Genomic DNA, 12314 nt, shown 5'->3' with positions numbered 1-12314 from the left:
AAAAGATAGAAGAGATGACAATATTGCATGATGATCATCTTCAAATCTTCCTTTATGCATTTTTGGTATCCTTTTTCTTCAGTGTTGAGTACGTAGACAAACTAATTGTACGCTTCGGCCTTGTATATCAGTATCAGCAACAACTAACAATGTATATGATATGAAAAAGGTGCTGACCAAAAAAAACGAATTCGCACCTGTGTAAGAATATGCAACCGATCCATTTACAATGTTGTTCAACCTACAAGCCTAACTTCATTTGAAAATTTTGATCACTTATCAATATAATCTGCAGATTGGATGATCCTCAGAAGCTCCTTCAAGTTGGCCAAAATATGGCGTGGGCCCAAACTCTTCACACCAATAAAGTTTAGAAGCTGCTCCAAGTCCTGCAACAGATTCACAGAGTAAAACTATGACACAAGTAGAGCTCAAAAGATCAACACAATGCGGCTTGTTAAAAGCAATAACTAGTAAACGTAAAAGGTCCAAATTATGGTTCTTAAGGACTAGGGATGAAAAACCAACAAAAGAAGTAGAATTAAAATGCTTGAGACAATAATGATTTCTGTAGAAAATTGAGAATGGTGAAGTTGAATTATATGAGCTGACCATCTTCTTGCCACTTTGCATGAAAAACCAACTACTTATTTTGGAACTTGATGAATCATAAAAATCCAGACAGAATAAAAGAAACACCTTGTTCAACAGAAATACGGCATAAGCAGCTCTCGTTGTATCTTGTCCATCTAAAAAGAGAGGGAACTCGACATGCTTTGTATCTGTGTCAGGTAGGGCGGTGGATAAGGAAACAGATGATGTGGGCTCTATTGAAGGTGCATAGTCACAAATGTAGGAACGAGAACCACCCAAGCGTAAAGGGTATCGTAAAGGAACTTTTAGATATGAAGATATAAGGGAGACAGCCTACAGAAAATACAATAGCGTGTTATATTTTACATTATTGACTGTTAAAACAGCATCAAGCATAACAGGTTAACCACAACCAGACCACAATATTTCACAACAATCTAGACTAAATACATTCAAGGGCAAAATGCTTTTTTGATCTTCCAGGTTTGAAGTTGATGTCTATTTGGTCCTTGAGGTTTCAAAACATACAATTTAGTCCTTGAGGTTTCAAAACATACAATTTAATCCTTGAGGTTTGCAAAATGATCCTAAATAGTCCCCAACTTTAACTTTAAATTGACGGAATGTTGACTGGACCGTTAAGTGCTAATGTGGACCAGGTGACGAGTTGTTTCAATTAACTACTTATCAAAATTAAAATGGGTTAAAATATAAAAAAAAAATATTAAATAATAGAAAACCATTGGTATCTCCTTCTACACTTTCTTCATACTCTTCTTCCGCACTTTCTTCTACCAGTCAATTGTCCACATATTTCTTGAACAAATAAAGGGAGAAACAGTGTTTTGATGTAAACCTAACTTGCAAAAGGGAAAGCCGTGGAGACGGCTTACTCGCCAGTCAGGCACACCGTGAGGTTGACTACAGCAGACCAGGAGGTTACAATTCCTGTTTTCCTCCAAATTCCTTCTCTAACAGACCCAACTAAATTCAAGAGTGATAAACTAGAGACATTGAAATTTTGCAAAGAAAATGGCCGGAATTTCCAGCATTGGAATGTTGCCGGAGGACTATGTTTCAGCGATTCTGTCACTCAACTTCATCCGACGGGGAAATTATCCCTCGTCTCATCGGCGTTTCGGTCGGTGGCGGAATCTAATGTTTGGGACATATTTTTGCCCAAAAACTATGCCGAAATTCTGGCGGAGTCTGAAATCTCTGGCAAAGAAGGGGGCAAGAATGTAGATTGCGATTGTTAATGGGTTGGAAAAATCAAAGAAATTTGTGGACAATTGACTGTAGAAGAAAGTTTGGAAGAAGAGTATGAAGAAAGCGTAGGAGATATCGATTTAGGGTTGTCTATTATTTTAATATTATTTATATATATTTTAACCCATTTTAATTTTGTCAAATAGTTAATTGAAATAACTTGCATCGCATACATGTCATCACTTAATAGTCCAGTTAGCATTCCGTTAGTTTAAAGTTAAGTCAATGACTATTTAGAATCATTTTGCAAACCTCGAGGACTAAAGTGTGTTTTGAAACCTCAGGACCAAATAAACATCAACTCCAAACTTGGGGGACCAAAAGTGCATTTTTCCCTATATTCAATAATGTAGCCAGCATTAAGAAACTTGTAAAGTAGCAGGAGGAGGAGGAGGAGAAGAAAGTACATGTTGACAGCACAATCATATCAAGACGAGAGAGAACATACATGAGCTACATATCCCAAGGCAGATGCAGACCTCTGAGTCTCTTTCTTGTCGCTGAAAAAGCTCATCTTTTTAAATGGAAGCACATTCAAATTTAAACCTAATATTGTCAAAGATCCATGATTGACAGGTTTAGATCCAGAAGAATTCCCTGGTGGAATGAAAAAATACATGATCAAAAAAGCATGTTCATATGAAATCTTGGAACAGCATAAAAAATTATGTAAAGACGAAAACAATAACATTAACAAGCTATGACAGGGAAAGTACAATAGTCTAGCATAATATGCATCCTATATACAAGGGCTTAACAGAACTAATATTGGCTAGGTTTTGGTTCATAAATAGTAGTGTGAGTGAAAAACATAAAATATTTTAACTAATTCTTATCAATTTAACTGCACTTCAAAAGAGGTAAAAATTGTGCAGATTTTTTAAATAATTCTTCTAACTATCTTGCAATACCTGGATTAAACTAAGTCTTGTATATGAAAAATTACGGACTGTCTCAGACTTACTAGCATATACCTAATCTACTAGTGCTGGGAAATGATTCGAGCTCCTGATCCTTCGCAGGTCCAGTTGAGATTTTTACAGGATAGAGAAATGAAACTTGTGAAATCATAAATTGTTGTCTTCTTCTCAGCGTCTTCTGTAAGCTTTTAAGACGGTCATAGCCTTCTTCCCCAGAGAGTAATCTATTTGATTCCTGTCATAGATGGAGTTTCATAACAGTATGCCAGTTGTCTAGTTAGTAGAGAGCCTAATGAAGATTTCTCTGAGAACTTTATTTATATTTTTGTGGTGGAGAGTCTATGACTTAAATACTAAAAGAAGAAATGAAAAATAAAAGAAATATAAATATTTTCAATCATCAGATGCCTAGGACATGGAATTCACAAATTTACATTCATCAGACAATAATAACTGAGGGCCTGTTAGCGGCCTGAGGCATCATGTCCGCATTTAGTATGAACTGGTATCTTTAGGATTTTCAACAAACAATCAGTATGAAACATTAGCTTCGATTTTAAATCATCCTAAATTACAGAACACTATAAAAATTCAAATATCATACAAGCAACATGCCATTTTAAGGAGACAAAAGAGGTGTAGGATATAATATGTTAAAATTGCATCTCTTTGATTTCAAAATACCAGAGACCTTAAATCAGAGTTGTTCTTTTTTTATGCTATTAAGAAGTTAGGCATCTCTACAAAGTATGGCTATTGCATGTTTCTGCGTGGATCACAAATGTGATTATTTTCACCTCTACTAGTTTTGTAATGTGATCACTAATGTGCTCAACATACTTCTTGCAAAAATTAATGAAAGTTCTGACGTGACTTCTAATCATACTGCAGATAATTTTACCTGCAATCGTTTCCTAGCTTTAGATAAAGCAGTTCCAGCAACCAAAAGTGATCTAACTTCAATGCTAAGACTCTCCTCTTGTTTCTTCACATCCTCTGATGCAAGTTTAGAACGCATGCCCATATTCTCCACAATACATTTCCTCGCTTCAAGTTTCTCGCGCATCTCTGCAAGCTCATTTGATCGACTAACTGACTCGGCATCAACCTGCTCAGCAAATAACAACCAAAAGTCCATGAACTTTGTCTACATGGTTTGGAATCACTCACAGGGAAACTCCTAAACAAAATCAATCAAAACCTTTCAATCCCCCGAAGAGGGAAGGCACCAAAACCAAATCGAGAAGGCCAATAGTCATCTATTTAACTATTCTCTTAATCAAATTTCACTTATTGGCCTTTTAGTGCAACACGGAAATGCAACTAATCGGCAAAATATATTTCCTAAGATGTAAATGACGAAAAATTCGACCTCAACAACGCACTCAACTTGTAGTTTTCAGGACAAATGCCAGGGCCCGAAATCGAAATGCGCAAGGAAAAAAAAAAGGTCTAAAACCCTTAACCTCGTCTAGTATAACACCGCATAAACGAAACAATTCTCGCGCTCCACTTCTCCAACATCACTAAGAAGCTAAATAGATCCATTCAAAAACCCCAATTCACACAGCACATGAAAAATGCAGGCTGCCAAAATTCCCAAGAAGAAGATAAAACACTAGCAAGCCACAAATTTCAAATCGAAGAAAAGAATCTGCTAGGCGAAAAAGAAACCTGAATTAGAGAATCAAGCTTTTGCTTAAGAGATTCTTTCTGTTGCTTGGCTTCCTCGAGCGCCGAAGAGAGACTCCATAGCCTCGCAAGCTCCTGCTCGAAGTCCTCCCATTCAATAACCTTCGCATTATCCGGATCCGATAACCTGCTGGATTCTGAAGAAGAAGAAGAAGGGGGTTTGCCGCGTTCCATGAAGGAGTTGAAAAGAAAGGACGATCTTCGAGTTCAAGAAGTTACAACGGCTCGGCGTCATCGTCCTTCCAGTACGCAACTACTATAAAAGCCTCAAGAAACCATTGGAATACCTTCCTTTCTTTATCTTTTTCACAGAGAAAAAGGTTTCGGATTCTGAGAATTGAAGGGAGAGAAGAAGAAAGAAGAAGAAAGAAGAAGATGAAGCTTTGAGATCATGAGATGTAATGAAAATTGATAAATGGTGGAAACTAATTTGATTTATAAAAATTTACCCTTTTATTGAATATATTATAATTAATATTTTTTACATTATGGGCTGTTTTTAATAGATTTATAAACTCAAATATGTTTTTTTTTTTTTTTTTAAGACCTTGTCATATTCAATCTCTCAAAATTAACAAATTTACTAAACATAGAACTTAATTTTCTGTCTAATCAACTTTTAGACATCCCATTATATATCTATTAGGTTCGTGAATTTTAAAAATAGTTTGAATAGGTAGAGGAATTTTTCGATACTATATTGAATGTTTAGTGACTTATTAATCATAAAATTGAAAATTTGAAAACTTATTAACACCTTATAAATACAAAATTGAAAATTAAATGACCTATTATATATATATATATATATAATAGGTCATTTAATTTTCAATTTTGTATTTATAATATTAAAAAACCTCACTTATATACCTTTTTTCATACAAACCTAAAAATTTTAAGTGCAACCTATTATTATCTCATTAAAATTAGGACTTTTTTTAGGGAGAAAAAACATTGAATAACAAGTAGTTCTTTTTCTTCTTTTTTTTTTCCTTCTAGGAATAGCTTTGTTGTAGAAATTTGGCAATGATGGATGGTTTGATGCATTATGACCTAACTTTTTCTTAGTTCAACCATTGAAGATGTTGAGAATCGAACTATCAATTTTTTAAAATGGATATAAATTAGAGATATAATAATCGGAGAAGTATACTATAGAAAATAAAACATATTTGACACAAAGTGTGATATTTGTCAAAATAAAAAATAAAAAATGCATAAATCAATTACATGTTGTGAGTTATGACAAAGTTTTAGTATGTGTTAGCAATCATTTGCTTGTTTCATTCTCTTCACAGTATAGTGACTCCCACTAGTATGGATTGGGTGGAGAAGCACTAATGTGCTTTGACATTTGTTGTAATTGTTAACATAGTTGTCAATTACCACAAGATTGAGATAGTTATTTTTTATTTTAATGACATGTGAAAGTGAAGATTCAAAATTCTAATTGACGTTAATCTCTAAACATTCGTGTCATCAAATTTAGGTTTGGCCACTACAAGTTGCCCTAATCAAAGTGGAGCTATCTAAGATGATCATTTCATTTTGGAGGGTGAGTCGTTTATCAATATTCCTAGTGTCATCTTTTAAAGGCCAGGTGATGCTAGGAATGCAGATTATTCTGTTTTAAAAAATTAACCAAAATTTAAAAACAAAAATAGAATTTGCAAATGACATTTTTCATATTATTTTTTATTTTTTAAAATAAAAGTGTGCAATGCTTTAGTTCTCAATAATGACCCATCGCCATTATCTAGACTGCCATTATAAATCACAGAAAAATATCAGTAAGATAGTAGAAAAACAATTAAAGAAAAGGCAGAAGAGAAATTAAACTTAGATTAAAAACATTTAACCCTCAGCAGTATCCAACAATTTAATGTCTCAAAATGACTCAAAAACAGCATACCAAAATTAAAAATAGAAAAACACAAAAAACAGACATGTAAACTAAATAAATAAGAACTACTAAGAGTACCAAAAACCAAAAGTCTTCTCATATTTTGCAAATTAAAACCATTCTTCTCAATGACACAAAATGCAGGGCTTAAATGTTTGGCTTATTTCTTCTTGACAGCGGATTTGGTGACCTTGGCTCCTGTTGGGTCCTTCTTCTCCACACTCTTGATTACACCAACAGCAACAGTTTGACGCATATCACGAACAGCAAAACGACCCAATGGTGGGTATGAAGAGAAGGTCTCCACAACCATGGGCTTGGTCGGAACCATCTTAACCATACCGGCATCACCATTCTTCAAGAACTTAGGCTCCTTCTCAAGTTCCTTACCAGATCGACGATCAATCTTGGTCAGGATCTCAGCAAACTTAACAGCAATGTGGGAGGTGTGGCAATCAAGGACTGGTGCATAACCGTTACCAATCTGGCCAGGGTGGTTCATGATGATAACCTGGGAAGTGAAGTTGGCAGCCTCCTTGGCAGGGTCATCCTTGGAGTTTGAGGCAACGAACCCACGCTTGAGATCCTTGACAGCAACATTCTTCACGTTGAAGCCAACATTGTCACCGGGCAAGGCCTCTGGGAGAGACTCGTGGTGCATTTCAACAGACTTAACTTCAGTGGTGAGTCCAGTTGGTCCAAAGGTAACAACCATACCAGGCTTGAGGACACCAGTTTCAACACGCCCAACAGGGACAGTTCCAATACCACCAATCTTGTAAACATCCTGAAGTGGGAGACGGAGGGGCTTGTCTGAGGGCCTTTTGGGCTCAGAGATCAAGTCAAGAGCCTCAAGAAGGGTTGGTCCCTTGTACCAGTCGAGGTTGGTGGACCTCTCAATCATGTTGTCACCCTCGAAACCAGAGATGGGAACGAAGGGGATTTTGTCTGGGTTGTATCCGACCTTCTTGAGGTAAGATGACACTTCCTTCACGATTTCATCGTACCTTGCCTTAGAGTATTTAGGAGTGGTGGCATCCATCTACAGAAACCAACAATGAAAAGCAACAGCAAGATACATTAGTCAAATTGGATTCCCTATTTGAAAAGATTCTAAGAACCTAGAAAAAGCCAGAAAAGTAAGCAAATTGAATCTCAAAAAATCTATCTTGGAACTAAGCATGTGAAAGTGAACATTAGAAAGAGGTGAAAATAGCACAAATAACAATGTATCAGTATCCATCAATTGGGAATCACACCAGTTAAGGGACCGGAGCCAACACCCAAATGGCCAATCTCTCCTCAAGGCATCAGAATTGATTTACTTGGCTAATAAAGTGGGCACATATCATAGTCAGGACAATCATAAAACAACGTCCTTTGATGCCAAAAAAAATAGTCACATTACATCTTGTGTGACCCATTATCAGATTAAACATAGAGTATAACGAGTTTAACATGTATTATTCTGGCGAATTTAGAAATTGATTCTATAAATCCTAAACGCAAATATGAAATTAGTAGTTGTTAGATCGAAATAGCAAAAAATACGAGCATATAACAACCTTGTTGCAGCAGCAGATCATTTGCTTGACACCAAGGGTGAAAGCAAGAAGAGCGTGCTCACGGGTCTGACCATCCTTGGAAATACCAGCCTCAAAACCACCAGTGGTGGAGTCAATAATGAGGACAGCACAGTCAGCCTGTGAAGTTCCAGTAATCATGTTCTTGATAAAGTCACGATGTCCGGGAGCATCAATGACTGTGCAGTAGTACTTGGTGGTCTCAAACTTCCAGAGAGCAATGTCAATGGTGATACCACGTTCACGCTCTGCCTTAAGTTTGTCAAGCACCCAAGCATACTTGAATGACCTCTTGTTCATCTCAGCAGCTTCCTTCTCGAATCTCTCAATCACACGCTTGTCAATTCCTCCAAGCTTGTAGATAAGATGACCAGTGGTGGTCGACTTTCCAGAGTCGACATGGCCAATAACCACGATGTTGATGTGAGTCTTTTCTTTACCCATTTGCTATTAACCAAATCTAACTGCAAGCAAAGAAACAAAGGAAGGATTAAAACTCCCCTATATACAAAATCATCTAACATAACACCAATAAAGGATTTGACCTAACACAAATCAACTGCTATTTCACACATATAACAGGGTTAAAAAACATCCTACGAAGGTGTCATGAAAGCAGAAGATCTAATAACCCCAAAGTTTATTTTGGTCTACAACAACATAAAGCCACCATAAACAACCTATGAAAGTATTCTAGAAACCGAAAGATGCTGAATCTTAGCTATGAAACAACATACATGTACCATCGGATTTCACGATGCTATCGAACGTTCACAGAAAGATGTAAATCAGAACAAAAGATTAAGCATGCTACGTTGAATCATGGTCGATTGTCGAACACCTAAGATGCTATCAGTAATTGAAAAAGCATACATTCACTCAAAGTTTAACCAAGATCCGTAAAGGGTCATCGATTTACACCGCCATAGTTCTAGATCTGACTCAAAACATTCAAACAAGCATACAAACCACGTCGAGGAACAAACATGACATGCTGAGGACTTATAATTGGATAAAAATTACAAAGAAACGCATCAACAAGACAGAAACGTGAAGCAAAGACAACGAAGAGGATGAAGAATCGAAAGCTTACCCACAAGAATTTGCAGAGAAATCAAAAGAAAGAAGCAGCCTAAATTTCACGCAGGAGCAAGCAGCGAGGTATTAGCATTGAGATTTATGATATATTTATAGCCAAAGTGCGTCTAGGGTTTCTATGAGACCGTGGTATCGCTTTTATTGCATTTTTACAACTTTATCCCTCGATCGTGAAACATAATTACGATAATAGCCTTTCTTTGCTTGCCCTAATTCTTCATCTTCGACGGATATACTTTGAGGCGCAGTCGTACGGCACACCACGAGATTGAGAAGCGGCCACCATCATTTTTTTTTCCTTTTTTGAAAATTTACGAATTTGATTATTTTAAATTAAATTTCATTCAAAAAAACCTTAATTCTATTGTACAATTTCAAAATACTGCGTATTAGTTAGGTGATATACGTTTTGAAATAATATTCTCTCAAAAAATTTCTGAAAAATAACAATTTAGACCTTTTGCAAAAAAACAAATAAATAAACAATTTAGACCTTAAATTTAATTTACATAATAATTTAGTCGATAAATTTTTAGAATTGAAAAAAAAATAATCTTTTTTTAAGAAAAAATAGTCTTTATATATATTATCTAAATCTAAGAAACACTTAACAAATCTTTTATTTATTTTGTTCTTTTATTGATAGTTATATTACATTATTTAAGTTGTAAGGATTAACAATTTATTCATTTCAAAATAATATATAGACTAGATTTAGAGTTTTGGCTTGTTTTTTTTTTTTCCAAGTTTGATTTAAGATCAAATAAAATGTTAAAAAACAAAATAATTAATTGATCATTAATATAAAACTTTAAAAAAAAAATAAAAATGAAAATATTTGGTAGGCGATAATAGGATGCAAATCAACATTTAAAAAATAATTTTTTTTATTTTCTATATAATAGTCACGGTTTTAAAAATTTACATTTTATTTTAAATTAAAGTTTTATAACTGAGTGTATAATCGGATTATGCAGGCCAAAATTAAAAATAATAATAATGACAATGATATGATATGATATTTTGGTTTAGTCTAAACTTTGATTTGAGAAACATGTGTAAACAATAATAAATTCGTCAATAAATCTTATTAGAACTTCTTAGATTATGAGAGTTCTAAATTTGAGAATAAGTATTAATTTAATTAAAAAAAATATTTTAGTACAATAATCGAGATAGAAACGACTCTAATAGCTGTTAATATGATCTTGGTGGAAGAAAAAAAATCAATTACTTCCTCACTGGTCTGAAAACAAATAAATAATTGCATGTCAAATAAATCCCTCACCTAGCTCATTCTATATGATTTTCTATCAAATTATATTTGTTTTAAAACAATCTTTCGAATATGATTAACTAAGAAGTAAAAGGTTAAAATTGAACTAAAATTTATTGCCGGTTTAATTTCTATGTGAATCATTTTTTGTTTGAAATAATAGATATTTAAAAAATAAAATTGTCATTATATATCAAAACAATAAAAAGTGCAAAGGTTAGAAATTTTATTATTGACTATAAATTCTGGTTAAATTAAAAAATTGAAATTGTTGCAATTTTCAAAGTTTAGGTTGGTTCCTCTTCCAATGTTTAATTATATTACTTTAATTAATTTATAATGATAATTATTTAAATAGTTATTCATAATTTAGGGCCATTCTCAAGCCCACAAAAATCTAGAGAAGTGAGTTCTCCTACAGCCAAATGTTGAAGCCTCAACTATGATGCATCTCGGGCCAAATCGAAGGCAAAGAGAGGCTCAGTGTTGGATTATACGTGACAAGGAATCTCTAGTTGGGACAAGTTTTAAGGTCATTCGTCGAAATTGGTCAATAAGAGATCTCAAAGGTTTAGCGCTTCTTAAGGGCTTAAGATGTCTTGAAGAAATATTTGAAGATTTATTACCCCCATTGGAGGTTTAGCTGAAATCTCTGGAGATCATCAAAATAGTTAGCGAGAATTGTGTGGACAAATCTAAGACTTCGAATTTTGTTGAGGATATTCTTCTTCTTATCCCTCGAGTACATGTCTTTAGGTTTTTTTTTTTTTTAATAGCAGGGTTAGAATAAGGTTGCTCGTGCCCTTGTGTCGCCGAAGGCCTGGCTTCCCCTCCGCTTCTTTTGTAGTTCCTTTTCCCTTGGGGAGGGACTTGAATAACTTCTCAGGGTGATTGGTTTTGAGATAGAGTCTCATATGTCTTATCTAAGGATCTTCTTTGTATCTAATTTGTTCTTGGTTTTATTTTCTTTTGAAAAACGGGAAAAAAAAAGTTGTTTGAATTGACTAAAAAAATTGTTTTTTGGCAAGTCATTTTCACTTAAACATTTTTTGAAAAAAATGTTTAAAATAATAGCACATGTTTGGTTACACTTTCTCAAATATGTCTTTTTATATATAAGTTTGTTTCGTTTTTTATATATTGAAAGTGTTTCTTTTGATGTTAAATTACCATAAAGGACGACTATTAAACACTAAGAATTAATAACTTATGCATTGTAAAAAAAAAAAAAAAAAAAAAAATTTATAAACACTTTCATTGGTCAGAGTTTTTTTTTAGCATATAATCAATATAATTGATCATTAGAGCTAGTCATTTGATCGTCGAGATAATTAATGTAGTCGGTTGACGTTATTGGTCCTTAGAGTTGGCTGGCAAAGGTGACCGTCGTTGGAGTTGGTTGATGGAGGGGGTCGTTGGAGTTGGTCGTCATGGTTGATTGTTCGAGGTGCTTACCAGAGTTTGTTGCTCGAGGTGGTCATTAGTAGTGGTCGTCGGAGTTGGTTGTCATGAAGGGATTGAATCCTATACGGAAGCGTGTGATCGCCTTTACCTTAATTTCGTTACAAGAAGAAAATACATAACAAACATATAAACAGAGAATAAGCATGCTTTCTGAGAGAAAAGGGAAGAAGATTAGTTACCTTTGTAGGGCTTTAATAACATTAAAGGCAACTAACATTAAAGGGCTTTAATAACACTATCTTTAATGTCGGTTGTCAACCGATATTAAAGCCCTTTAATGTCGATTTAAAGCCCGAATTTCTTCTAATGAATAATTTGCTTACAATTTACAAAATACGAGATTTAGGGCATAAATCTCAACACATTGATGGTAAGTGTTGGAGTTAAACCAAACAATTGAAAAATTAAAACCAAATACAACTTCAAGGTCTAAAAAACTAAAATTTAATATAAAGTTATCATCTTCAATCGATTTAATTTAACCTCCTTTTATACACTAGTCCATAACACATGCA

General features: G+C 34.3%; 2 protein-coding genes across 2 annotated transcripts; both read right to left on the bottom strand.

Annotated features, from left to right (window-relative positions):
- Window positions 1-31: 31 nt before the first annotated feature.
- LOC120092437 (UV radiation resistance-associated protein) lies at window positions 32-4948 on the bottom strand. The gene is made up of 6 exons (XM_039050525.2): window positions 4458-4948; window positions 3685-3891; window positions 2838-3018; window positions 2312-2460; window positions 700-927; window positions 32-389 (listed from the first exon to the last, which is right to left on the bottom strand). Exons 1-6 carry the CDS (start codon window positions 4647-4649, stop codon window positions 273-275), a joined length of 1074 nt encoding a protein of 357 aa, XP_038906453.1. The 5' UTR covers window positions 4650-4948; the 3' UTR covers window positions 32-272.
- Window positions 4949-6299: 1351 nt separating this feature from the next.
- On the bottom strand, window positions 6300-9119 carry LOC120092954 (elongation factor 1-alpha). Its single transcript, XM_039051220.2, has 3 exons — window positions 9055-9119; window positions 7944-8425; window positions 6300-7420 (listed from the first exon to the last, which is right to left on the bottom strand). Exons 2-3 carry the CDS (start codon window positions 8403-8405, stop codon window positions 6539-6541), a joined length of 1344 nt encoding a protein of 447 aa, XP_038907148.1. The 5' UTR covers window positions 8406-8425; window positions 9055-9119; the 3' UTR covers window positions 6300-6538.
- Window positions 9120-12314: the final 3195 nt, after the last annotated feature.

Source organism: Benincasa hispida, chromosome 12, assembly GCF_027475165.1.
Source record: "Benincasa hispida cultivar pf3 chromosome 12, pf3_genome.v1.1, whole genome shotgun sequence".
NCBI lineage: Eukaryota > Viridiplantae > Streptophyta > Magnoliopsida > Cucurbitales > Cucurbitaceae > Benincasa > Benincasa hispida.
Note: the sequence above shows the minus strand (reverse complement) of the source record. Positions and strands in the feature narration are given on the sequence as shown.